Genomic DNA, 25,741 nt, shown 5'->3' on the forward strand with positions numbered 1-25,741 from the left:
AAAACAAGTATTTGAGGTGTTTTTTTATGACATATACAGGTGGAAAGATAACTAGCATGGGTCTGGATCATTTTAAAACATGCAGGGTAGTTTCTTTGTACGCGTTGTGCTTAGAGACTTCCACTCTGGGAAAAAATTCCCTCCACTTGATGTGAAAATGGTACTCCGACTGCAGCACCAAGTCCTTGTCCTTCAGTCACATCCTTTCGATGACAAGAGGCTGTTTGCTGGACTTTGCGTGAGGATGGTGAATGTTACATGTGACTCCTCCTCCTCCTTTTTTTACTTTTTTTTTTTTTGCCTTTTTCCTGGTTAGCCGTTACTCATGAGATTGCTTACATTTAAAAAATACAAAAATATATTACCTCTGTAGTTATTCAAGGAAAGCATTTGCACATGTTGTATCAGTATCTGTTAACTTCACTGTGACTTTGTTGTACCTCAAACAAGTAACAAGGTCATTTCTATACATGAAATTCAAGTAGACAACATCAGGTTGAAGAAAGAAAAAAAAAAAAGGTAGATAGTCATGCATAATGCAGTGTGAGAAACAAAACCAGTACAAAGGGAGAGAGCGTGGTTTAGATAGGTCTTCTATAAAGTATATGTGAGGGTTAGTTCTGTCAGTTCGGGTCCGGCCCACCGCTCTGTATCCCGTACAGAAGCGCGTGCATGTCAGTCGACACAGTTTCCTGAGCAGTTTTAAGTCCTCGCTCAAACTTCGCTTACTTTAACAGACTTAAAGTTTCCAGGAAACCGCCCTGTTAGGCATCACTTTAGTAAAGCTACAACACTTATGGACGTCTTGCGTACGAGAGTCTGTGCGGCGATAACGCCGGCCACGCTTCCACGCACAGGGCAACAATCACAGATATGGAAGAAGACACTTGGAAGGTTTCAAAAATATAACTTCGGATACTTTTCTTTCTTCGCTCTCTGTGATTGAGAGCAAGGAGAGCAAAAAAGTTGTTTTTTTTGTTTGTTTTTTTAAACACATGGCTTAGACTGAAGCTCCAAAGTTTCTCAAGGACAAGTACAAGGCAGGGTCCAGAGGTGGTTCGCACAGCTCTTTCTGCTGGGAAGTAGACGATACTGTTACACGGCAACTTAGTGAGTTTTTTGTTTCCTTCTTCCATGCACTTTCTATACAAAGTCCACCGACGGTTCTCTGTGCGAGCACGCCAGGGGGAAGATGCGCTTCCCTCTGTGCCCGACATCAGTATACAGTACATGTTATAGGATCATGACTTGCATAGAGTAACTGCACAGCACACGAAATGAACACCACACATCCTTTGTTTCCCGCCCATGTTAGCTAAACAACAATAAAACCACCAAACAGGGAAAAACTAGGGATGCGCCGATACATTGGTCGGTTATCGAGCCCGACGTTTATCGACGTTTATGTGTCGTCCAACATGAATTTGGTGCTGGCTAAATGTTCCGAGACTCTGTGATGAGGATGACCTTAAAAAATGTTTTTTCTAACTAAAGTATTGAGCAAAAACTTTTGTTTTCCTGGAACAAACTGGGGCGATACAAAAACAAACTAAAAGAGGGGGGAAAAAGCTTCTGGCCAAATTCATATTTTGGTGCATCCCAAAAGAAAAACAAAAAAAAGAAAGACAAACCCTAACCAGCTGGTCATCCGAAAGTTTTTCTCGGGTCCATGTGCACTGAATAGATGACACATTTGTGCCTCTACATGTGACACAAACTAATACTGACAGACAAGAAAAAACAAATACTGCAGACATCAGTGCTAACAGTACACACAAGACTTGGAATAGTAGTGATTATTTGGGGGTTTTTGTTTGTTTTTAACAATAAGACTGCTGACTAGTGGAGTTATGCATGTAGTACTTTGGCTCAGTAGAGAATAGATTCAAAAAGGAATATGTGCACCAAATGCATACAAGTATATGGATATACTGCTGTACAAAAAGTCACTTATATGACAGGACATGATTTGTACACTGGTAGGTTACAAATAGGTCATCATTGCAATTTCTTCAAATAGTGTTAAATGCTTAGTTGAGGTTTTTCCCAAAAAACTTTGAGGTTTGTTCAGTGTTTATATAATCTTATTGGAAAATTCTGAGAGTACCTGGCAGGTGAGCTGCCCGGCTGCAACAACAGCCCCATCTTCACCCCGCCCCGCCTTCATCAGTTCAAAAATAGGTAGTTGAAATAATTCGATTTCAATCTCTCTTTATAAAAAGCTAGCTGTGCTCATCGTGTATCACTTCATGAAGTTCCTCTCTTAATGTTGATGGTTGTAGAAGCTTTGAAAATAAAAAGATAGAGAAAATGTAACCTGTCTATACTTGGTTCACATAAAGGCCAATGCTGTCCAGGTCCACGCTAGCTGAGCTCCTATGAAGACAACAGGTGAAATTTAACTCCACCTTCTTAAGTTCATAATGCAGGGAGAGAAATTTCAGACACCTGTAAGGAAAGGAGCATTTAGGCATTTCTTCTGAGCGTGCTCGTTTTGAGTCGCGCTGGCAGGCAAAGTTTCAGAGTCAAGCACTGGCAGAAATATTCACCAGGCCTTAGTGTGTTAGGGGAAACAACTTGCTTATTTTTTACTGTTCTTGTGGTTCTTCGTGTCCTGCTGCTGCCACCATTCTTTCCTCAGTTCATGGCATGCTGGCGAATTGTGTGGAAGATCCAGTCCATCTTGGTAGTCCAGCCGCCGTGGTGAGCGTCGTTCATCTGCTTCATGAAGTAGTCGAGGGCCTCCTGCTCCGACTTGTCCAGGGCCAGGGTCTTCCTGATGTAAGCGATGTCGTCGAACGACTGCAGCTCAGGCATTCCCGAGCCCAGCATCATGGAGAAGAGGTTGATGAAGAGGTTGGCGTGCTGCCGGATTGCCAGGTACGCTTTGTAGCACATCTCCTGGAATCTGACGAGGGAAGCAAAACGAGCAGGGTCAACTTCTGCAATAAAACCTTGGTTGGTAACTGAAACGAGGCTGCTGCTATTTTAAATCCAGCGCTGTGTGTAGTAAAAGACAACAGAAAAATCATCAACATTCTTACGTTTGAAGTCCAAGACCTCAATTGGAACCTATACACACTGTGATTGGCTGTGTCCGAAAATTCAATCCCATTGGCTAGACATTTTTGCAGGAGATGCAAAAGATACTGGGAGAGTCTTCGAACATGGACCCTTTATCTCTTTCGGGACATCCAAGTCACAACAATATTGCGGACATCAGCTTGATTAGACTACATGACATGAAATATATTTCCACGTCTTGGATAAATGACGTGGAAAATTTGACCTGCTTGCGTCATTCCTCCAGGAAACAGTTTATGAGAATCTGAGCTCCAGATCTTTGTTTCACAAACTCTTCAGTCACTTCGGTGCTCTCAGATCTCATCAATGACAGAAAACCTTTGGTGTGTGTTTACAATAAGATCACTAGTGGCCACATCTGTCACGACTTGATTGTCTGATCTTTTGTTTTGTCTTCGCTACAAGCCTGTGCTGCCTACCATTTGATTTATATTCATTTACTTCTTCCGTTTCTCTCCTAACACCCTCAGATTTTTATTTTTACACAGACTAGTTGCTGTGCTGAGTCATTTGTTGTAACAAAAAAATTTAAGAAGAAGAAAATTTAAGAATTTAAGAGATGACTCAAAAAAGCACCTCATCCATCCTTTCAGCGTCACTGTGGGTGAAGCATTACCTTTCAAACTCCCTCGTTTTGGTGCACTCTTGCGTTCCTTTGCTAATAACAATCAAAAAGTCCTGCGTGAGCACAAAGGGGACGCGCTCCCTCTTGTACCCAAACTTCTTCTTTTTGTGGTCAAGGAAGTGACCAAAGTCTATGTGGAACAGCTGTGAACACAGAAAATATGACACATTAAATTATAAATTATAAATAAAAGATAAAATCTAAAGTATAGAGATGAAGTTTAACACAGAAAGAGAAGCAGCTTTAATCATTACCTGCCCGTCATCTTTAACCATGATGTTGCTATTGTGCCTATCCCCTATGCCCAGGATAAATGTAGCTACACAGTAGCCTGCGCACGACCGTGTGAACAGATCGATGGCCTGGTCGTACCTGACACGTCAAAACAAAAGCAAAATCATTTGAGGCAGTTCGGGAAATCTATGCAGATGTCGGCACAAAGGAAGTAGAAAAGGAAAGAAAAAAGGCTTGACATTAATAATTAACATTAATTAACATCTCTACTGAGCTCACTCACATCTCTCCCTTGTTCTTATCCTTGAGCCACTGATGTAAAGTGTGGCTGTTGAACTGCAGCGCCCCCTTTAGGCCTCCTTTACACTGGATCTGCATGATGGTGTGAGAGTTCCTCACCACCTCGATCAAACCCACGCAGTCGCCGATAGACAAACAGCCGTAGGGCAGCATCCTGGAAGAGGAAGCGTAGAAAACATGAGATGCAAGGCGAAAAAAAATATATATCAAGACAGCACTGATGGACTTTATATTAAATGACGTGAGGTGGCTGGCAGGGTCTGCCAGCTCATCTGCATTCAAGTATGGCTCGCAGAACATGAAAGGTCCGGTGCCTGTTAATGGGTACCTGCATCCCTGCTGTCATGACGAAGTGAGGAGCCTACCTGAGATCAAGGCCTTGGTTCTGCCAGATGTTCTCCATTATCCTAATGATCTGTAGCGTCAGCATGTCCTGCCTCAGATCTGCAGAGGCAAAGAGAGACAAGGAGGTGGATAACGGTGAGGTGAATATGAGCTGCTGAGCTGCTTTGATCAACTCCATGATGCATTATGGAGCAGAGCTTTCAAAGTCACGTTGGTCACAGACGCTGCAGCGAAAAAGGACAAGCTGCTGCCGTGAAGCGGGGGTCAAATACGAGCACTGCTCCTCTGACTTCTGCGTTAAGAGCGCAGTTATAGTTGTATTTATGTAGCATGAAACGACGCAGCGCAGGCTGAACTGTGCGCATGCTTGGCAGGTCTGTGTGTGTGTGCTGAGAGTGTGAGCGCTGAGGAGAGGACAGACAGGCGGAGGTGGAGGCAGAACTCACCATCTCCATTTTTGAAGATGATTTCATTGTTCTGAAAGAGCAGCTCAGACATCATATCTGGGTTTTCCCAGTTAAGCCACAGAGGTCTCTTTGCTGACGACATCATCCTGCATTCCTCCAGGCTAAAGTAAAGACATGGATATGTTTTAGCAGGAAAAATACACATACATGTATATAAAAAGAAAGGAGGAAAGCCCTCTGTAATTATGGTTGTGCTCATCACAGCAATGGAGCTCTACAGTTCATAATGGTCCTAATGTGCTTGGTATGAACAAACTGTTCAGCTTTTATTACATCTGGTAATACTTAAAGCCTCAGAGAGGAGAGGGCGAAAGCATCACCTGCAGGGGGAATAAAAATTAAATGCCAACCATTTGAGAGGACTGCGTTAGATAAGAGTGCTGAAGTACCGGAGGTTTCCCAGCTGATGTGCCGGATTCAGCGGAGAGGTGAAGCTTTGCAGTGCATCCATGTAGTCAGGTCTTTTCATCTGCTCCACCAGAAACTTCATTTGAACCTTAGAGGGGATTAAACAAATGTGACAGTTAGTTTCCTCAGGTGCTGAGCAACTGGAGAAACGGGCTGGCCTAAGTGCATATGGAGCAACCAAAGTCAACTTTCTGCTGCTTCTCTTCAGCAAAATCTCTCACAATGAGGTAATGCTCCTTCACTGAGGGCTTTCAGGCAATGACATACACCCTCTGGTGGCCATGCTGAACCATCTAAGAAGCACCAGGTAGATTTAGATTTAGACTGGATGGGCACTGGGCATTTCTTACTGGTTTACTACATGACCAACACATCTGCTGAGCCATCTAAGCTAACCACTGTGACTGGCATACTAACTAGCAGCAAAACATTCTTATAGCCTGTAGCTACATATTAAGTTCACTAACTACTAAGAACTACCAACCTTAGGTTCCATATCTACCTGGAACTAGTACTATAAGGATAAGAGACTGATTATTCTCATTTCAATGAAATATTTTCATTTGACTCTTCTGGGTTAGCTCTGCATGAGTCACAGTTTAAAATATTCCTTGTTTATTTCATGCTGAGCCTTTGTGGAGTCCCTCAGGTCATCCTCAGTCTTAAACGAGGAGGTTGTTGATTAAGTTCAGCATCCCTTCTTCTGATTGGCTTCTCCTCACAAACAGAAAATTGGAACAGCAGGTGGGTGGGGCTTCTGTTATCTGTGTTTCTGAGATGATTGAGGTTTTTCACTCTGACTGATGTCATAAAGACCCAAAAGCAAAAAAAAAAAAATAATGCACTGAGTGAATACGAAAAGCTTTTTTTAAAAAAAAAAAGAAATATCTTATGCCAGTGTGGCTGAAACATATTTTACTGCGAGCAATTAAGAGGGAAAAAAAAGAGAGAAAAAGCAAAGCTCCAAATTCTATCACTGCACTCTAATGTGGTGTCCCTGCGGCCAGGCCGGTCCAGATGTTGTCAAGATTAAACCAAACGATTCAGTGGATCACATTCAAAACAGCTGCCAGCTGTCAGATTACCTTCTGAGCCTCATCTTTTTTCTCCTGTTTGAGGAGGTCAGTGAGATTGATGAGCTTCTCCATGGCCTCCACCTGTCTGCTCAAGTGCTTCAGATACATGCCACAGGCCCGGCAGTAGGACTCCAGGAGCAGACCAAACCGCTGGCTCACTGTCTTGTTGTGCATCTCTGACCTTCACGCATAAAAACAAGGAAAGAAAAAATTTTTAAGAGGTTCTGTCCCAAAGAAAATACGCTCTGCCTCCCTGGAAATCCTAAAACATAAACCAATGTGAGGTATCTTCAAAGTATGTTTTTTAAATTCATCCGTACCCGAGGCCAAACACTAAAACAAGACTTTAACCTTTCGCTTACAAACATTTCCAACTTCCTGAAAGAAAATCCTTTTAAATAAACTCACTTTAAATGCCAGAAGAAGAAATGTCCTATCCTCTGATTGGTTAACGCCTTTTTCAGCAGGAACCGTGCGAGTGGGTTATCAAGGTACTGCTCGTACTTCAGAACCTAAGACACGGGCACAGAGAAAAATATAGAAAATACCTTCAGTCCATCAAGCAAAACATGTGACTCATCAGCAAAACATGCCAGAATGAAAATGGCTCACGCGGCTTATTTTGATCTAAACACACCTGAACCAGCTGAATGAGATATTGGGAGAGTTTGTCATCAGTTAGGTATTTCTCAAGGCACTTCACAGCAAACTCTCTGACCATAGGATCGGGGAAGTTGCAATCCAACAACTCCATGGCTTGTTCTGGTTTGATAGCGGGCCAGTCCTTTAGAAGGCAATACATCTGAAATGAGAAAAGGGCAGCTAAATACAGAAAACAGATTTTAAACAACCCTGTAATACACAGCTGTTTACACAGACTTTGTCTTTGAAGACTTAAGTATAAGGACTATGAGAAGTTGCCCCTTCATACATGTTGCAGACAACAGACTCTCTGTGTCAGATTTGTATTCTCACCACTGGAAAGTTCTCCTATAGATTTAGGTGTGTAGTGTTCCCTAGGTAGCTGCTGAAGGAGGCAGGACACATTACACTCACTCACTCCCCGTGAAATCTCCAGCCTGCCTGCTCTATTCTCACACTGGCTCAATCTGACATCACACAGACTTTGTACTAGGGAGCTGGCAGGGTGAAGACTGCTCGAGTTCAGTCCATCTGAGTATGACATTTGGGTTCTCACATCGAGCCCTGCTGGGTAATGTCTAGCAAAGTCACCGCTGTGGCTCATGTGCAAAAACAGATCGAGAACATGAGTAAGCATGTTCTATCACTGGTAAAAAGTAATATCAAGGTGTGTCAGCTGTAGAAACCCTGCACTCACCTGTGCAACCTCATCTCTGGAGTTCCACTTCACAGCCAGGAGGATCTTGGGAAGGATCTCTGGCATATTGATGCAGTCATGTCTAAAATAAAATTGGTAACAAAACAAATAAGTCATAATTTTTTGCATGATCATCCCCAATGCATTAAAGATTTCTGGGTACAAATCTAGCAGCTCTGATAACCAGGTCTTTATGTTCATAAATATAGCACTTTTCCACTAGTACCTACTTGGCTTGGCTCGATTTAGTCTTTAGGGTTTTACCCTGGTGGTGTATTTTAGTGCCTACTCTTCTGGGGATCCATGAGAACTGAGTCAATGTGAAAATGTGACATCAACAGGCTGCATGCCACTGATTAGCTGGACAGTGGTGCTGTGAGAGCCGGCGACGGCTACACAAAAAACAAAAGCGTGCTCCCCGAGTCTGAGAAAAAGCCATACACTGAGCAGCAGGTGTACCATCTCCTCTACATCTTTCATTGTTGTGTTCCATTTGTGTTACATACCGCTGATGCCGGCCACATCGACCCCGCTCACATTATGCACTATTCAATTGTAATGGAAAAAGACTGAAGCAGAGTAAAGACGAGTCGACCCGAGTGGGTACTAGTGGAAAAGAAGCTATAGATCCTGCGCACACCCTCAAAAGCCCTTTATAAAAGCATACCACCACACATCATTACCTGTGTCTCCACAGGAAGTCCTTCTCCTGCTCAGTGATTTCAGAAAGTGGGTCTCTGTTACACACTTGCCGTAGCTGCTCATTGTCGCTGTCAGTCAGGGGGTTGTCCCGTGCCAGTCTGTTACTCTATGACACCAAAATAACACAGTTTAGCAAAACAAACCAAGGAGGTCAGAGTCGGGTCTAGAGCCACTTGTCATATAACAGCGGGATGATTATTCTCATTTCCAGCGCCACATTTTCAGTCACATTTGCTATAGTGACTCTGCATGATTCACAGTTCAAAATAGTCTAAGTTTATCTTGTACTGAGCCTTGGTGCAGCCCATTGGTTCATCCTCTGTCTAAAACGAGCCGTTTCAGCTCCTCTCCCTTTAAGGAAAACCTCTCTTCTGATTGGCTGCACCTGACTGAGTCCCTGAGATGACATTATTAGGGATATCCACTCTCAATCACATCACAGAGCCAAGAGGTGAGAAAATGACCTCATTATTAGAAACGCCCATGTTTAACAGAAAGATGAACCTTATAGGCCCCCATACTTTCTGTGTGGGGTGCACATGAACTATGATGTGGCAGCTCTTCAACGAAAATCACATCGGATAATGTGTTGATGTATCTGACCAGCAAAGCAAAACAGAAACCAACAAACACATCTTTACTCTTACCAAACCAGTGTGGCAGTAATTAAAGCCAAGCTCTCTGGATATGTTCCAGTTTGCGTGATCCTCAATGGTAGACATATCAGGAAACTTGACAGGGGAGCTGTAATGGTCAAACTCCAGCTCCAGACATGGGGTTTCCTGTATGTTTAGAAAACGGTAAAGAGGGGAAAAGGTCATTCAAGGTGTTTATTGTAATCAAATTAAGGCGCCCGTGTCAATGAGTAATTAATTAATTGGGATAAGGAGCTTGGTTGCTTAAATCGAGCAGCTTAAGCAGCAGCTGCTGCATTACTGAAACTGTACAAGGTGTCGCCAGCTTTGCTATAACTGGGTCACGGGGCTTAAAAGTTATTATTATGCATAATGCGTGTATGTGAAAAGCTTCAAATGCTGGCAAAAACTCAAGTGTTTATAAACTGCATCCTGATCCATTCGGGTTTATGCAAATTAAAGATATAATGCTACTATTATCAACATTTTTGTATATACAGAGCAGAGAAACACTGGAAGTACAAACAGCGAAGAAAGTTTTGACACTTGCCTTGTTAGGGTTGGAGCCCGTGACACCGATAGGGTTAAGCAGGTCTTCCAGGCCATGTGGGACAGGCCACAGGTTGAGAGCCATCTTCCCTGCTACTAGTGTGTGGGTGTAGTCAAACAGGTTAATGTTACCCCAGGCGAGGGGACAGTGCTCCTACAGGAAACAAGTAAAAAGGATCCATGTGAAAATCATCAGCAAGGCAACAGCTGGTGGATACGGAGCAGACAGGTGCAGTGGAATAAAAACAAACAGGGAAGTTGGTGATAATAAAGTAAGAACAGGTAAGACGATAATAAAATGTCCAAAGTACATGTGCGTCATTGGTTTGGCTGATCATAACTGTTAATAGAAACATGGTTTTTAACTAAAAAACACAGGAAGAGAAAAAAAAGAGCTGCAGTAGGCAGACTGCACAGCTCCAACTCCTGCCCTGCTCCTGTATGGAAATCCATTTAAACCACGCGCACCATGAAACTTAATCGCATCTGCTGCCGGTCTGCTGGGAAAAGGGCCAATTACTGATTGACTTCTTAATTAAAACCATGCTAGTCTGTTTGGCTGTAGGGCAGATACACCACTTGTGCTTTTGATACATTTCTGACAGAATAATTTCTCCAGGAGTGCTTGCTGTAATATTAAAACACACTTGTTGGCCAAAATCAACAAGGTGTTAAATCTTGGCCTCTTTCACCCCAGAGGGGGGAAAAAAACAAAACAACCACTCTGTGGCTAATGAGATGGTGCAAGAAAAGTACAATAGCTAAGATTAATGTGCTTCATTTCTGTTGCACCAAATTCAGTGGAGGTGCAGAGAATAATTTTGAGAACAGTTTCGATAACATCTGTGGCACTGATTGGTTTATATTAGGCTGTTATTCACTCTCCATATTAAAGGTTTGATTCAAGAGAAGCAAAGACCATTTTTGCGGATATTTTTCAAACCTTGTAAGTCACACGATGAGACACGGATAGAATAAACCAGTTGAGTTCGATGCATGTGGTTGCGTGATTGACAATGCCTGCTGAATCACAGGCTATGACACACCAACGCAACATCTACGCTATTTCTTTCTCTGCTGCACCCTCCTTGGCACAGACATAATAACAGTTAAAGAGCATGTCATATTAAAAGATCAGCTACATTTTTTTCTTGGTTGGCATCCCAAACACTTTGTTTGGCACATTTTACTTCCATCTATTCCGTTTGTGTTTTTTAACAAGTGCCCGTGTCGAGTAGATCGGGGCATGAGTTGTAGTTGCATTCCAGTCGGCTGACTGATGAACACAGGTCCTAGAAGCAGTTGATGAAAGATCTTTAATTTCTAACAATGCCTCACTGTCAATGACCATCTTTGGCTACAGGCCAACTTCACTCACTGTGCCGTGACAAAAGTTTCGCAACCTATGACTGATTAAATTTAGAGATTTTTTTTATTTATTTTTTTTAAATATGCAAATTTTACAACAATACCTTGAAGATTTTAATATAAAATTTTGACATTTCAGTGCTAACCTCTTTAGCTCCCTTCCTTCCTTTGACAGAGCAAATGGAGAGGCAGAGTCGGGCAGCTCGAGGGACTTCTGGAATGTACATGTCGTAAGTCAGCCACTCGTTCCACCTGCAATAAACAAGAACATAACCACAGATACGAATCAGTCACATTGTTGCCACAAAGCTCAGTAAAATCTTAGAGTGCCAAACACTTTGATGCACAACCTGGGGTTTGAGCACGGCACACGTAGAGTGTTGACATTGTCGCACAGCTGCTCTCCACCATGGTATATCCCGGTCCTGACGTAGATCTAGATCAGCAACAAATCAAAAGATTTATAAAGTAATCTAAGCGATAAAGATTTCTTTCAGCACATTTCTGACTGAGAAAGACGGCGAGACGCTGTGCAACATCTTTTAATAATCTCCAAGCTACTAAGATGGAATATTACAGTCAGAATGAATTTTACTCAAATGAGAAACAACGCAGATGAGCTTTAAAGAAAAACAAGATGACAACAATGTACTGCAGTTGTACCTTGTCAATGTCTCTGATGTTGACATTGACATAAGTGGCGCACAGTATCTTAATCCTTAGCGTTCCGTTGATAGTCCACAGATTCTTGGTGGCCGTTTCCCCATTCATGTAGGGTGTTGCTGTGGATATTCGCCTTGCGTATGATGGCATGGTGAAGAACTCCATGGGCAGTTGGGAATACAGGCTGTCTTTGGACATTAGCATCAGGTTAGGCATTCTTCCCAGCATGATACAGCTGCGCACGTACTGTTGAGGACAGATAGAAGTGACATTTTGAAGTAGATGCGATTGTGACATTTTGACGCTGCTCGTGTCATTTTGACATTTTGAAGCCATTCGTACACATGTGGGCCTATCAAAATGTAAATTCCAAGAATTTATAATTGCAGCTCGGCAATAACTGACGCACTCAGCACTTGTACTTGTGTGATGTGTGTGGGACTTTTCTCGAACGTGCACACTTGACTGGCCGAACATTTCCTCAGAAATTTAATTTCATGCCCTAAGTGTCGAACACATTTGTGTTGGATGATAATTTGATGTGAGGTGGATCTGTCTCTCCCCCTCTAAGTACAATAGAATCAGCTGCAGCTAAGCTAAGATTTAATTAGATTACCTTGTACTGACTCAGAGGGTATTTCTCCAGTAAGTACTCATCACAGCCGCAGACTTTGAGGATGTACTTTCCCTGATACTCCTGCACACACATCTTTAACTGCTCCTGGGAGAGCAGCATGCTGCGCGTCTTCTTCCGAATGGCTTCTGCAATCACTTGCTCTGGTACATAATCATGATTGATCTTCAGGGTGTACTTCTGTTTGTCATTGGTGGGTGAAACAATGACCCAAATGACCACAATGATTTGACCTGAGGGAAATAAAGTAACAGATCAAGCAGGGGGCAAAAGCATGGGCAAAACAGTTCCAGCACAGTGCTGCTCACTTCGGAGTAAAATGCCTCACCTTTGTCTAGCTTGCTATAGATGTGCCTGGGAAGCTCTGCTGAGGATTCAACATTGGGAGGGTAGACGTACAATGCTCTGCTGTGGGGTCCGTTGCTGTCTCTGAGGTCCACAGCTTCTTTGCAAACATTTAAAATGTTCCTTCTGAAGTCCTGCACCTCAGGGTCTTTCACCAAATCAAACTCACATATGGGCATACCAATAGCAAAACCTGAAAGGAAAAAAAGCAATTGCGTTTTGTTATTATGTATTAAAAATTAGAGCCATCGACAACACAATACAGTGTATATAACACACAGTATAACCAAATAAATACGGGCTGTTTTTAACTGCACAGTAAGTCAGGAACTGTACCTATCTCTCTGTTGAGAATTTTCTCTTCTCTGTTGCCTACTGGCTCAATAACCTTGAGGAAGGCCTGGAAAAGCCTAAGATCACACAACCTCCTGGTCTCATCATAAAACTCCTCCCGCTCTGCTTCCTGGGTGACACTGACAAAGATGTAGGAGCTCTCCTCCTGCAGCAGATGGTAGAGAGGGTACTTCCTGGCCTCTTTGAAAAGCTCATGCTTGACTGTAGTAAGTGTGGCCTCCCGGAGGCACTCCAACGTGAGAATCATGCCATTTGGCAGAAGGCAGTCCACTAGGATGCTGGGGGGCATCAAGTGCATCCCCCATAGTTCTCCCGATGATGGTCTGGGAGCCATGGCTGCGCCAGCAGATCCTCTCTATTCTGAGCCCGGTAATTACCAGATGAGCAATTTCGACCAACTAAGAAACAGAAAGAAGCAGAATTATATAAGAAGCTCTGAGCAGTATACACAAATGCAAAACGCCTGTGGTAAATATTTGACTTCAGTGATGGCAGCTGCTTCTCAGTGACAGGATATACAAAAATATAACTATATCCACGGGAGTTGGACACATCAAACTTTAACTGATTATGAAGAATTTTAGAAGAATTGCGAACAAAAATAATTGTAGAATACCTGTAGTGTCACTCTTTAGTATTTGTGTGCTACTTATATAACAGATGTTTCTTTGGTTCGGTTAGCACATGAGCGGCAGCACAACATATGCCAGCAACTTGACGTTACAAACTAATCCAATGATAACAAAAATTGTCAACTCATCAGATGCGCAAAATCGACCACATGTGTCAGCTGGTGTTGAATTAGCTCAAGTTAAAGTGGACAGAAATGAACTGATGCAGGGCTGTGGACTCAAAAGGTCTCCGAGAATCATGTAAACAAACTTGTTAGCTAGCAAAATTTCCCCACATATTGGTTTATCACGGCTAACACAGCTAAGCCTATGCATACACATTGACTGGTTGGATGTGTACTGCTGTCTGGTGGTTTAACTTTAGATAATGTTTCTTTAACGAGCTAGCTAGCCACGCTAGCCAAGTTCACCAAGAAGATCAATGTCATATACAGTATGAAGACCTCTCCTCATGCACACGCTATTTTCACGCTGGCCCTAATGTAATTAAAGGGTACGAGTGAACAGTGTGTTGTGTGAGTAACTGGATAGCTTTATCGATCAGCAGTAAAACCAAACACTCTGCAAAAAACAAGAAAAACAAAACAACAACAAAAATAACATGTTAGGTCTACCTGTGTCAGCTAACGGCAACCGGTTAGCCGTAAAGCTAGTCGGACTGCTCAATCATTAGCCGCGGCTAGCTGAGTAAATTCCATCCGCTCGAGAACTCCCAAGCAGCCGCGCTACTTTAGTCCATCCGAAGATTGACACCGGGCGGTCGGGACAGTGCCGCTTTTCAGAAGGAAACACGTCCCTAGCTTCCACCAAGGTTGTCAATATTCTGTAGTGGAGTAAGTCTATGACACTTCTTGTTGTTCTTCATCGTGCCGTCCCGAAAATATACTGCACTGCTTGGTAACACGCTAGCTCCACACAGCTAGCCTGTTCGAGGGCTGCTAGCAGGCTCATCGTCTCGGACCGCCTTCCCACACTGACCGAGCTGGTGGAGGAGTTTGTCATGAGATAAGACTGGGGAATTCACGGGAAACCGCCTGCTCGCTGTTTTCTTCGATGGGAGATGAAATGTCTCCAAAGAAAAGCTATTAGATTGCACATGCAGAGGCCAAACCCTTTATAGAAACGCGAAGTGAACAAGCCTACAAAGTACGATTGCAGCACTATTTTATTTAATTTTATATGTACACTTCCACCCAGGGCATTATATTTCCACACATTCCTCGAGTATCTGTAAAACAAGCAGCCTATATTCAATGAGCAAAGGAATAGATTAAATACCCAACATTACTGAGTGATTAGAGTGTGAGCAGCTTAAAACTTTGAAAAATTGATAATTGAAGAAGTCATATTCAAGCATATGGATATCCAGTCAGGCAGCTGCCTGTGTTTGTGATGCAGGTTTTAAAAATCAGGTTCTCTTTCATTATAAAAAGCTGTGAACATTTAGCAGAGGTGCATCTGTATTTGTTTTCTACCATAAGAAAATGCTGAGGGATTGATCATTTGTTACAGTTACAAGCCAAACACTGCCAGCGAACTACCACAATGTAAGATGTAATGCTGATTTCAAATAGAAAATTGTTATAGAGATGTGATCAGGAAAAATTGTGATCCTGGAATACGAAATCAATTTATTTAGTCTGGTAGGCTGAGTCAGTGCACATGTACACTGTGTCATGATGTCTCTGATTTTTCACTCGTTTTCAGTCCAGTCCTTGTACATGAACATTTTCAAAACAATGTTCTATTTGTTTGTTCGGCCACATAACATCTATGAATCATTCACCACAGAACAGACAACTTGGCAGCGCTGCCATGTTGGTACTAGCAGTCTGTCATAAAAACACATAATTTGCTCCCATGTCTTTATTTGCCAAACACAGTTTGACAGGCATAAAACAGTACAGTCAACAAAAAAACTATTAGCTGAGAACTTCACATATCATGGCATGCTGTGGAGTGTAGCCTTAAAAAATCTGAAGAAACTGGACAACTGATGAACAAAAGAATAAGCAGCACATGTTTATCAAAATGCTTTCCTAGCATTGTCACATTGTTCGACATCATCAGCCACAGACACTTCTGCTCAGACAGCAATGTTTTTCTCCATCGGTTCAAATATGGTTTCTTTATCGTCGGGTATGTAACACTTGTAAACAAGTACTCTCAGACATTTTTACGATGCTTTAACATCTTCCAAACTGCGCTCAGATCTTTCTTCATAACAGCCCATTACACAGCTGACAGTTTATAAACTTGCTCTGAGGTGAAAATCAGCTGCTCTGAATGTCTCAGCTGAAGAGAACAGTTTGTGAGATGCCACAAAACATTCATTTGGTTCCCAGCAATTCTTTTATGTCGTGCGTCGCTCACAAAACCACCAATTTCTTGGTTTATTTTTATTTTTTCACCTCTTGAGCTTCCCTATCTCTTCACACAGTCTGGAGAGGTACTGTGTTAGCTTCACCATCATGATGATTAGGGCCCCTCCTGTGAGCATGCAGGACGGCCAGAGCAGCGAGTGGAAGATGGCGCTGTGGTCGTACAGGCGAATCAAGAGAGTCATCTCCTGCTGCTCGCTGGGGTCGTAGTAACACGGGACCTGCTGGTTCGCCTTCAGTCGCTCGGAAATGTTCAAAATCATGGCGTGCATGGCTGTGCTGTCCTTCTGGCACCTGGGCATGTAGAAACACTGCAAGGACAGGAGTGAGGGACACAGAGGTCATCCAGAGGGCAATCAGCCAGTCATACTTATTTGTTTTTTGGCACTCAGAGCTACTTTTGTTTTATTTCACAACACGCTATCTGACATTTCTGAATTGGGCATCTATCGCCGGGCCAACATCTGACAGCCATTGTCAACATTTGAAACAGTTCAGTAATTCCCAGTATTTTCTCTCTGGCACCGTACTCACTTCAGAGCTGGCATCATGGGTCTCTTCATTGTGAGATAAACGGCTGACACGGCCTGTGTTATTGACGCTCACATAGACCTGCAGGCAAGGGTATCTGGATATCCTCCAGCAGTCTGACCCACAGCTGTAGGAACAGTTCATGTCTGCTGTGACCGTGGAGTTGAGAACAATACACACACCCTCCTCTGTCCACACGCTGTGTTGACATTTAAATGAAGATCCAATTTATTACAACAACAAAAAAGAAGAAGAGGAAAGAAAGACAACATTTGGGATCTTATGCTATGAAACGAGCTCAGTTTGGAAAGTGTAATCTGCTCCTGGAGATCTGCTTTCATAAAGTATTCATTTTTGCATTTTTCCCGCTTGAACGAGCAAAGAAACAGTTTGCCAACAAGCACATCTGATGAATAAAACATGTTTCTGAAAGAAATATCAGAGCCGCCTCCTCAAAACACTAACAGGCCTGTACCTGTCTGCATAGGACCGCAATATGGTGATACCCAGGACAAAGTACATCATGACTGAAGAGAGGATCATCCCAAGTCCCAGAAGAATGGCCCGATCTTCTCCGGGCTTCAGAGCGGTCACCGTCTTCTTCTTGTCCAATATATCTACCTCTCGAAATTTCTGGTAAATTGTCCTGATGATGGAAAATGAGAAGGAGTTAAGTTGTTTTGGTTTTTTTTAGGTATAGTTGAAATACTTTTGGCAATCAAAGTCCTCTTGACATTTCATACTTTTTCAAGCCTGAAATGATGAGAATCTGTTACCTCCTTTCATTTCCTCTTCCTGATCCTGCTGTATTTCTGGCCCCTGCCACAAAGAACATCTTTCCTGGCGACGACAATGATGGTGATGCACGTCCGCCTGTGTCTGATGAAGCAGAATGGAAAGGCTGCTGGAAAGACCTGTGAAAGATTACAGCCGGTTTTATTTTTAAGATCATAAACAGAGCACAAATCCCGAGTCGGTAGTTCCAAGGGAGATTTGTAAGACGTGAGAATCGCAAATCACGCTTTACCTCTGGTGCATATTAGCTGTCAAAACGCACTACGTTCCGGATAAAGTATAGACTACTTCAAATAGCCCTCGAACAACAGTTCCTCATTATGTTGCACTGGGGTCGTAAGAACCCTTGATATGGCACGCCCCGCCAGGTAAACAACTCATTTTGAACACAAAGAATTCTACAAGATGACGGACTGCCACTGATGAAAGGCGTTAATGCTGACGTGGCACACGTGAAAAGAAAAAACTGGCTGTTTTCTGAACACTGTCAACACAAAGTCATTGGCTCCTGTTGAGGCACAAGAGCAACACCTTGCATGGGCCTTCTCCACAGGTCCTACCACTGCAAGAAAACATACAGCATTCAATGCCGCTGTACGTACAGCTTCTATAATACCATTAGCTTTCATGTAATTGAATAAGCACCTGAGACATTAGGAGTAATTGGTCATCTTTAAGTTCTTAAAACACTATTAAGACTGCATGTGCACACTGTAACTTGGGGTGAATTTCCCATATTGTCGCTGCTTTTATTTGAAAATCAAAAATCAGTTCCTCCACAGGCTGGAATTTATTTAGAAAAAGCTTCTATTTACCCCCAACAGCCCTCCAAAGAAAACATTAGCTTCATTCAAGGCTTAAAATGGAAGCAGAATAAACAGGGCCTCTTTCTTTTCTTTCTTTTTTTTTTCTTTTTTGTTTGTGAGGGGATAACAACCCTGCCAGAATGCTGGGACCAGAATAGTTAGAAAACAAGCCAGCAAGTTCCTCTTAGATGAGTAATTTCCTTGTTGTATCACATTCCCAGCTGCTTAGGGGAAATGTAGCTGAGAGACAGCTCCAGTGTGACACAAGACATCTGAAGGAAACCATTAATGTTATCAACAAAATGCGCTTCTCTCCAAACACTCCACACGAATTTGCATGCATCCCCACAACAAAGGGAGTCACTCACACAAATTTTACGCTGTGTCTTATTACTTTTATCCAGCCGCCCCCCCACCCTCCTCCGTAAAAGCGTGCACCGGCCGTTGCCCCTCGAGGGCCTCGAGCTGGGCGCGTAACTGTATTGATTTCAGCTAAACGTGGACACCCGCACACACACTTTCAGAGAGAGACCCCCTAACTCCATGTATCTACTTAACTGTCAAGCAAAACATTTTAAAGGCTTTGAAAGCTGTAAACGTGTTGGCAGCCGAGCCTTGTGCTCAGTGCAGGTTTGATTTACTTTGGCAGCACAACAGCCTATAAGGAATGGGCCTCGACTGTTCTCGCTGATAAGTGAGGCTAACCAAAAATGCAGCTGATGAGGTTTATTTAAAAGTGATGTTAACTCAAATACATTTCTAGAGATGTGTGGAAGTGTGCTATTTATATGAAATAACTCAAACTGCAGTGAAATAGTGTTAGAGGTTCAAAGAGCCTGTCGTCAGTTTCGAAAAACACGAATTTCTTCATGTCTCTGCTTATTTTTTTAAAGTCTACTTAGTCTGCATACTGTCCAACCCCACGAAGCTCTGCAGGGTGACAGTTTTTGCATGCTTGAAGAGATTTTCCAGCACCGAGTGCTGGTGTGGAAATGCTTACAGCAGCAGGAATGTATTGTTCACACTTTCCTGTTATCATTTTAATGAACATCCTGAGCCAGAGACCGATACGATCAGCCAGCGTCCCCTCATGTTTTCACGGGTGTGTCCTTAGTTCATGTTTCATCCAGCTGCCTCGCTTCAATCTTGTGAGCGTGAGCGAGACTGAATGATAGTGAGATGGCACGTGGGAGCTCACGTAATTGTAGAGCCACAAAAAAGAAACACAAGTGACAAAAAAAAAGAAAAAATGAGAAAAAAGAGATTTAGAAAGATTGCAAAGGTGCACAAAACGGAGGCAGTGAAGACGTGTGGAATGGCACAAAATGACAATAAAGGTACGTTCACGTTGTCCTTCCAGTGATTATTGCTTTCCCATCATGTGTCCCAGTGCTGGTCCTGCCCCCAGCAGCTCACGTAGGAACAGTATAACAAAGCCCTTTACCGAGGGCCACAGAGTAATCCTGTATAATATGCAGGGGAAAGTGAGCTGCATGTTAACTAAATCAGCTATTTATTATTGCAGCAGTTGTGCAGGTTGCAGCGCTGAGTAAAAAATGTATGATTCATTAGGCCACTCAAGGAGGAAAATCACAGTGTGCTCCATTCAACAGGTCAATGCACTACATCTAAATCTGATCGCTTAGAAATAAATAGCACATGCACCAGATCTGTAAAAGATTCAAACTCTTTTGTATCCTCCGTTTTGTGCTAAATGTCAGCCTTCCGCTGTGTGCCAGTTCTTTTTTAAGCACACATGGCCTGTGTTTCTCCCCCGGTGTCCGTAATAATCTCTTTCTTTTCACAGTCGAAGTGAAGTAAGCCCCAGCTTTTGAATTAGCTTATGCTGAATTGAAACCGCAGCGATAACATGTCAATTCTGTAAAGTCCTACCTTTTGTCACGCGTGGTGGGGGGCTTGTTGTGATAATCCAGTCTTTGGTGTACAACTGTCAGCAGAAGCTCTTCCAAATGCTGCCCAGGCTCCTGGGGACAGCAGCTGGCTACCTCTTATTTAAACTCTTACCCCCAAGTGAACAGGATGCCTGTCATACCTGGGTCAGTAATTTGAGTTCCCTTTACAATGCCTTAAAATGAGCTGGGCAGCACAATGATCAGACCTCTGACTGGGCCTGTTACTATGTTTGTGCGCAGCAGTTACTTCAAATGCTTCTGGCCTTATGTTGTACATATGTACAGGATCCATCCATTTACATTCCTTTATCCAGGTCAGGGGCAGGCTACACCCTGGAGAGGTCACCACTCTGTTACATGGCTAACACACAGAGACAGACAACCACTCACACTCACATTCACACCTATTAGAATCACAGTTAACCTAGCCCCACTGATTGCATGTCTTTGGACTGTGGGAGGAAGCTGGAGCACCTAGATAAAACCCACACAGATACGGGTTATGCAAAAACCACACAGATGGTGGATTTGAACCCTTGCTGTGAGACAACAGTGCTAAACACTGCACCATAGTGCTGCCCCATTTACGGGACCTTTAGGCAAATTCAAAGTCAAATGCTGTGACAAGACAAAAAAAAGAAGTTGCGTCTAGATGTGGCCACAAGGTGTCTCTGCAACCTCAAAAAGTGGAAAAAGATAAAGGTGGTGGGTGGCTCTCCATCCACTGATTGAACATGTAACTCAATTCATTACGAGGGGTGACGCCTCCACTTTGGTCGAAACGTAGGTGTTAAAGTGTGATTTATTATTTTTTGTAGGGATATATTTATTATTACGTTTGTGAAAAGATCATGCTAATCAGACAAACCACATCACTGGGATATCCCTGGTTTTTATTGGTTCTTATTTTATTGGAATCTTATTGGTTTTCAAACTTCTGGTTCTCTTCATTAAAAGCAAAAATGACAACTAAATCCACTTAAAAAATAAAGAAAGAGTAAAAATGGCAAGAAAGAAAGAGTGAGAGCAAACATTCTTGATTTTAATCTGCAAAATTTCTAAATCTTGAGTGATGTAATCACGTGTGATGTATTTTATAAGGCTTTTACTATTTCAAATAACCATGAGTACAGCTTTTGTACACAAATCTACAGATGCTTTTTTTAAACCTTGAAAATCAAACGCAATTTGCAGATTAAATCTGGAGAGTTTTTTGGGAGGGGTTTTAAGCTGTTTTTACCACTTCCCTTTAAACAGTAATTTCCTCAACAGCCTGACCAGATGGTGGATTTTACTTCACTGACCCCAGCTGATGAGCCATCTTGACTGCAATCTCTCCTCATCCCGCTTGGTTTTGAGCGATTGAGCGAAAGTCTGCCCTTTTCAGTTATAGCACAAGATCTGATACTGTCACTGCTCACTGCTTTACTTTCTCTGCATCGTCCAGCTGATTATTAGTGTACACTATACAGTGTAACACAAAACAATCTCCCAGAAGAACCACAGAGCTCGTTCCCGCCTCTCAGCTCACATGCTTGCTGCTGTAATTATACCCTGGCCCTAGATTTGGTCCTTAAAAATAATAGTCCCTTCTGTGTGTACAGTAAGACAGCAGGAAAAATTTGTGCATAAATATAGCAGGATGAGGGGGAAAAAATGCTCAAGGGCAGATGGAAAGGCGTTCGTATTTATTTGAGGTTATATCTAAACATAGCTACAAAGTGCAGGCTGTCTTCAAGCACCACATTTGGAGGTGAAATAACATGCTAACAGGGGGGTGGATGGGTGGGTATGGGGGGGGTGAAAGGCGATTCTGCGTCTTTGTTTCTCTGGATCTAAAAATAGCTCGTGCTGAGCAGGCAGTGAAGCTGAGCTGCAGTCCCTTCTCTTGCTCCCTTTTTCCCCCTCTTCTCTCACTTTCTCACACACAAAAATGCATCACCCTAATGGTGCACGGGAGGTGGCTTGGAGAGCCAGCGCGGAGCAGCATTTTGGGCCAAGCTGTGTACTCCTGTCTTTAAATTGCTGTCAACACAGAGCATCTTTGGACTCAGGGCCCGGTATTAATATTTATGTGCTGACTGGCGTGTCACCTGTGCATCCATCCGCTGAAAGAAATGACAACATGAGACTCCAGTCTAAAGGTTGGGATCCTCCAATGTACACATTAACATCAGCTGCTCAAAGTTCTGCAAATGAACTCTTCAGAAAGCGGTCAGAAGCAAGCGTTGCTTGTTCTGACAGGTTTGCAAACACCAAAAAATTGTCCTTATCTAAAATATACCCACTAATCTTCTGTTCATGATCTTTCTTACACAAACAAACACAGACACAAAAGAAAAAGGCATACTGCAGTTGCTAAGGCACTTGATAAAGCCTGGTCTTGTTATTGTCCTGCAGATTAGTTTCCCGCCCACACACACACACACTCCTTCTAGTCTCACAATTATAGAGGGAAGCTGTGCTCACTCTGTTTTAAGGGGTAACAGCCGCAACACAAGCAGACTTTGTAAACCACGGGTTTCTGCACACATGCATTCAGACATACCGTATATATATCTATATATTCACATACAGTATAGAGTATTTGCACATGGGTCAGGTGAAAATGGGTGAGCAGGATTTACACTCGCAGAAAAAGGTGAGTCGATTCACAATATTTGCCTCTGGAGTGAATCATGTATTGCGTAAAGGCTGGCACTGGAGATGAGGAATTTGCTTCACATTTCTTCACTTGGCAGCCAAAACACCCGCACACAGTGGGAGTGATGGAGCATGTATTTCTGTTTCTCATGGCTCGAGGAGAGAGCAGCGAGAGGCAGAACGTGGGAAATCACTCGGAAATTAACTAATGGAGACAAACTGCACTGATGCCATGTTTTGTGAGATTTTGAAGTTTTGTGTTGTGGCCTTTTGTTTTTCCTCACGGAGCTCCATCTTGACTGGAGATGCATCAGCTCTGGGCTGATACTGTCCCTCCATCAGTTTTATTCTGCTTAGGTGTGAAGAAAATGGGTTTGAACCTGGAAGCTTATATTGTGAAGTGGCAGTGCTAACCACAATACCAACCACCACCCGGTACCTCGGGTGATGCTGATATTTGCATTTTTATTGCAGGGAAACAATACGTTTTCCTGCTTGTCCTCCCCTCAAGACCGATCAGTCACGACAAATGCCTACCCCTTCTGCTGGAGCTTTCTTCCTGTTAATAGGGAGTTTTTCTTTTCCACTGTCACCAAGTGCTAGCTTGTAGATAGTCGTCTGACTCTTGAGGTTTTCTCTCCATTACCTTGCAAGATAAAGAAGCTTGAGGTGATAAACAAAAATGTATTTATTGTGGGGTTTTTTTAACATTTTTCCTCCACATACCCAGTAACACAACACAATAATAAATAACACAACGATAAATATTGGCAACCGACATATCAATATCAGTCTATTTGGCCAATAGTGGCTCCTTAGCATAGTGGTTTGTATGATTGCTCTGACAAGCAAGCAACCCCTGGTTTGATCATGAGAGGACACACAAACCCCTTAGGGCAGGGGTCTGCAACCTTTTACACCCAAAGAGCCATTTGGACCTGGTTTCCACGCAAAAGAAAACACTGGGAGCCGCAAATACTTTTTGACATCTAAAATGAAGATAACACTGTATATATTGTTTTTTATCTTTATGCTTTGTGTGAACAACTAAGGTCTGCTGCTTATGAAATCCATGAAGTGCTACAGAGAAAATTAAATTATATTTATGTAATCAACACATTTTGAACTCTTAAAGAAATATAACAAAAGGAAAGACACCAACCTGAACTAAAATGATGCATGTAGCAAACAAAAACTGTTGTCAGCCGCCACCCTTATATCGCCTTTGCGCTGTTGGAGCCTTGACCTGACTCTTAAAAAATAATTGGAAAAAAGCACTATGCTGCTGAAAAATGGATATTTGCAAAATTCTGCCTAAATATGTGTTTTACCTGGTTAATGCGTGCGGCGGGGCGTGGTTTGCAGCGCCGCTGCAGGGGAGGCGGACGCACCTGAGCGACACCTGCAATCACGCCTCGCTGCCTTTACGTCTGCGCTATCTGTGCTGTTGTGTTGTTGGTGGTGTATGTCGGGCTGTGAGCTGAAAAGCTACAGCCGACTGTATGCGTACAGCAACCGTGTGTGAAAAGTGCTCAATAAAGAGATGCTGAAAAGCATGCTCATGGAAACATCGTCGGGTCTGCCGTGATTTGTTTACAATGGGACTTCTGCTCCTGAACCACAGAGTCCGCAAATCGGGGCTGTTTACGCAGGACTGTAAGCTATCATCTGTCAGGCGTGAGCGGTGTTTGTCTTTAACATAGTTCACGGTGGAGAACAGCTGCTGACATAATGTGGATCCGAAGATCCATAATTGGCCTACCTGGGGTTGAAAGTCTCGATAAATGCACGGCGTTTCGGCGGGAATACCGGCTTCCGCCAGCGTGACGCTCATATTGAGCGATGAAAAAATAATAGAATATAATTTTATTTTTATATTTCAATATCACAATAATCTTCCAATTTAGAACTATGAGTTAAAAAGAACTAACATAAATAAAATACACTTCAGCTAAATACTTCTAATTTATTTGCCCAAACCACGCGGAGCCGCACTATAAGGACTAAAGAGCCGCATGCGGCTCCGGAGCCGCAGGTTGCCGACCCCTGCCTTAGGGGTTGTGTCAGGAAGGGCACACAGTGTTAAAATCTACCAAATCAAATGTGCATCGCTTTCTGCTCTGGGGACCTCTTGTGAAGAAGAATGTAGGTGAAAATAGCTCCAGTCAATCTGGCCACTATCTGTTGCTATCAGTATTCAGTTGATATATAAGTGCATCTCTAATCTAATATCTTCTGCACTTAAAAGTCTTGTTACATATTATCAACCCATACATACATGTGAATGCATGGCATAAGATATTAGAAAGGAATTTTCTAATGGACAAGACGAGCTCTGAGATTATTGAGTGGGAGGATCAAACTGCTCAGAGGCTGGGGAGTAAAAAAAAAAAAAAGCACTGCACTATCATACTTTATCTGCTACAGGCAAATCCATCTCTCAGCTACACAGCTAATAAGATACAAATGAATGCCCGTTTCACACGGCTTCCTTCTGATTACATGCAAATACTACACTACTGCTGTATTATCAGTGCTGATTTGGTTACAGATGATGCGGCAGCTTTGGCAGAACTCCATTTAGCTGTGACTAATGACCAGTCGCTGGTAATTACCCACACATTACTGTGTTGTGGCGGTCGGGTTATGAATACGTAAAGCGTGTGAGAATGAAAAGTGTTCCACTCAAACACCATTGTTAGTGGTAACCGGGAAATGCAGTGTAACAAAGGCCGTACTAAATACTGTGTAATAGACATCTCACCTGGTGTCGTCACCCCGGTGTGTAAGACTTAAATGGGAGCATTCGTTTGTGACATTCAAACAATTCACTTTGTGATACAGCACACATTAGATTGCATTATGAAGATGGATTTTTTAGCAGTGTTTTTTAAAGTCATTATAAATCTTAA

The 25,741-nt window shown here is 42.8% G+C and overlaps 2 protein-coding genes across 7 annotated transcripts; both read right to left on the bottom strand.

Annotated features, from left to right (window-relative positions):
• Positions 1 to 150: 150 nt before the first annotated feature.
• LOC100706609 (phosphatidylinositol 4,5-bisphosphate 3-kinase catalytic subunit alpha isoform) lies at positions 151 to 14,848 on the bottom strand. Of its 2 annotated transcripts, XM_003437806.5 has the most exons (21): positions 14,375 to 14,848; positions 13,111 to 13,526; positions 12,758 to 12,967; positions 12,412 to 12,662; positions 11,796 to 12,041; positions 11,483 to 11,568; positions 11,279 to 11,384; positions 9,766 to 9,918; positions 9,228 to 9,362; positions 8,562 to 8,686; positions 7,879 to 7,960; positions 7,177 to 7,341; positions 6,948 to 7,051; positions 6,549 to 6,720; positions 5,445 to 5,551; positions 5,035 to 5,156; positions 4,609 to 4,687; positions 4,227 to 4,397; positions 3,964 to 4,081; positions 3,701 to 3,852; positions 2,638 to 2,908 (listed from the first exon to the last, which is right to left on the bottom strand). In XM_003437806.5, exons 2-21 carry the CDS (start codon positions 13,460 to 13,462, stop codon positions 2,638 to 2,640), a joined length of 3,207 nt encoding a protein of 1,068 aa, XP_003437854.1. In that variant the 5' UTR covers positions 13,463 to 13,526; positions 14,375 to 14,848. The 2 variants fall into 2 exon arrangements, with proteins under 2 accessions (XP_025756160.1, XP_003437854.1); XM_025900375.1 differs by lacking the exon at positions 14,375 to 14,848 and having other exon boundaries at positions 151 to 2,908; positions 13,111 to 13,462.
• A 65-nt stretch (positions 14,849 to 14,913) lies between these two features.
• kcnmb2a (potassium large conductance calcium-activated channel, subfamily M, beta member 2a) lies at positions 14,914 to 24,614 on the bottom strand. 5 transcript variants are annotated; one of them, XM_005475984.4, is made up of 6 exons: positions 20,167 to 20,254; positions 17,935 to 18,029; positions 17,449 to 17,586; positions 17,148 to 17,318; positions 16,676 to 16,799; positions 14,914 to 16,452 (listed from the first exon to the last, which is right to left on the bottom strand). In XM_005475984.4, the coding sequence occupies exons 3-6, from the start codon at positions 17,505 to 17,507 to the stop codon at positions 16,168 to 16,170; spliced, it is 639 nt and encodes a 212-aa protein (XP_005476041.1). In that variant the 5' UTR covers positions 17,508 to 17,586; positions 17,935 to 18,029; positions 20,167 to 20,254; the 3' UTR covers positions 14,914 to 16,167. The 5 variants fall into 5 exon arrangements, with proteins under 5 accessions (XP_005476041.1, XP_005476039.1, XP_019203708.1 ...); XM_005475982.4 differs by having other exon boundaries at positions 16,676 to 16,871; XM_019348163.2 differs by lacking the exons at positions 17,935 to 18,029; positions 20,167 to 20,254 and adding an exon at positions 24,592 to 24,614 and having other exon boundaries at positions 16,676 to 16,871.
• Positions 24,615 to 25,741: the final 1,127 nt, after the last annotated feature.

Source organism: Oreochromis niloticus, linkage group LG18 (assembly GCF_001858045.2).
Source record: "Oreochromis niloticus isolate F11D_XX linkage group LG18, O_niloticus_UMD_NMBU, whole genome shotgun sequence".
Lineage (NCBI taxonomy): Eukaryota > Metazoa > Chordata > Actinopteri > Cichliformes > Cichlidae > Oreochromis > Oreochromis niloticus.

What these genes read in the sequence shown, in the direction of transcription:
- LOC100706609 (XM_025900375.1), bottom strand. Translation starts at nt 13,462, where the DNA reads ATGGCTCCCAGACCATCATCGGGAGAACTATGGGGGATGCACTTGATG. An exon ending in CGGGCTCCAACCCTAACAAG is followed by an intron (nt 9,363 to 9,765) that starts GCAAGTGTCAAA and finishes CTAAACATACAG; the next exon opens with GAAACCCCATGTCTGGAGCT. An exon ending in AAAACGAGGGAGTTTGAAAG is followed by an intron (nt 2,909 to 3,700) that starts GTAATGCTTCAC and finishes TTCCCTCGTCAG; the next exon opens with ATTCCAGGAGATGTGCTACA.
- kcnmb2a (XM_019348163.2), bottom strand. Translation starts at nt 17,507, where the DNA reads ATGTTCTTTGTGGCAGGGGCCAGAAATACAGCAGGATCAGGAAGAGGA. An exon ending in TTGCGGTCCTATGCAGACAG is followed by an intron (nt 16,872 to 17,147) that starts GTACAGGCCTGT and finishes ATGTCAACACAG; the next exon opens with CGTGTGGACAGAGGAGGGTG. An exon ending in CCCATGATGCCAGCTCTGAA is followed by an intron (nt 16,453 to 16,675) that starts GTGAGTACGGTG and finishes CTGTCCTTGCAG; the next exon opens with TGTTTCTACATGCCCAGGTG.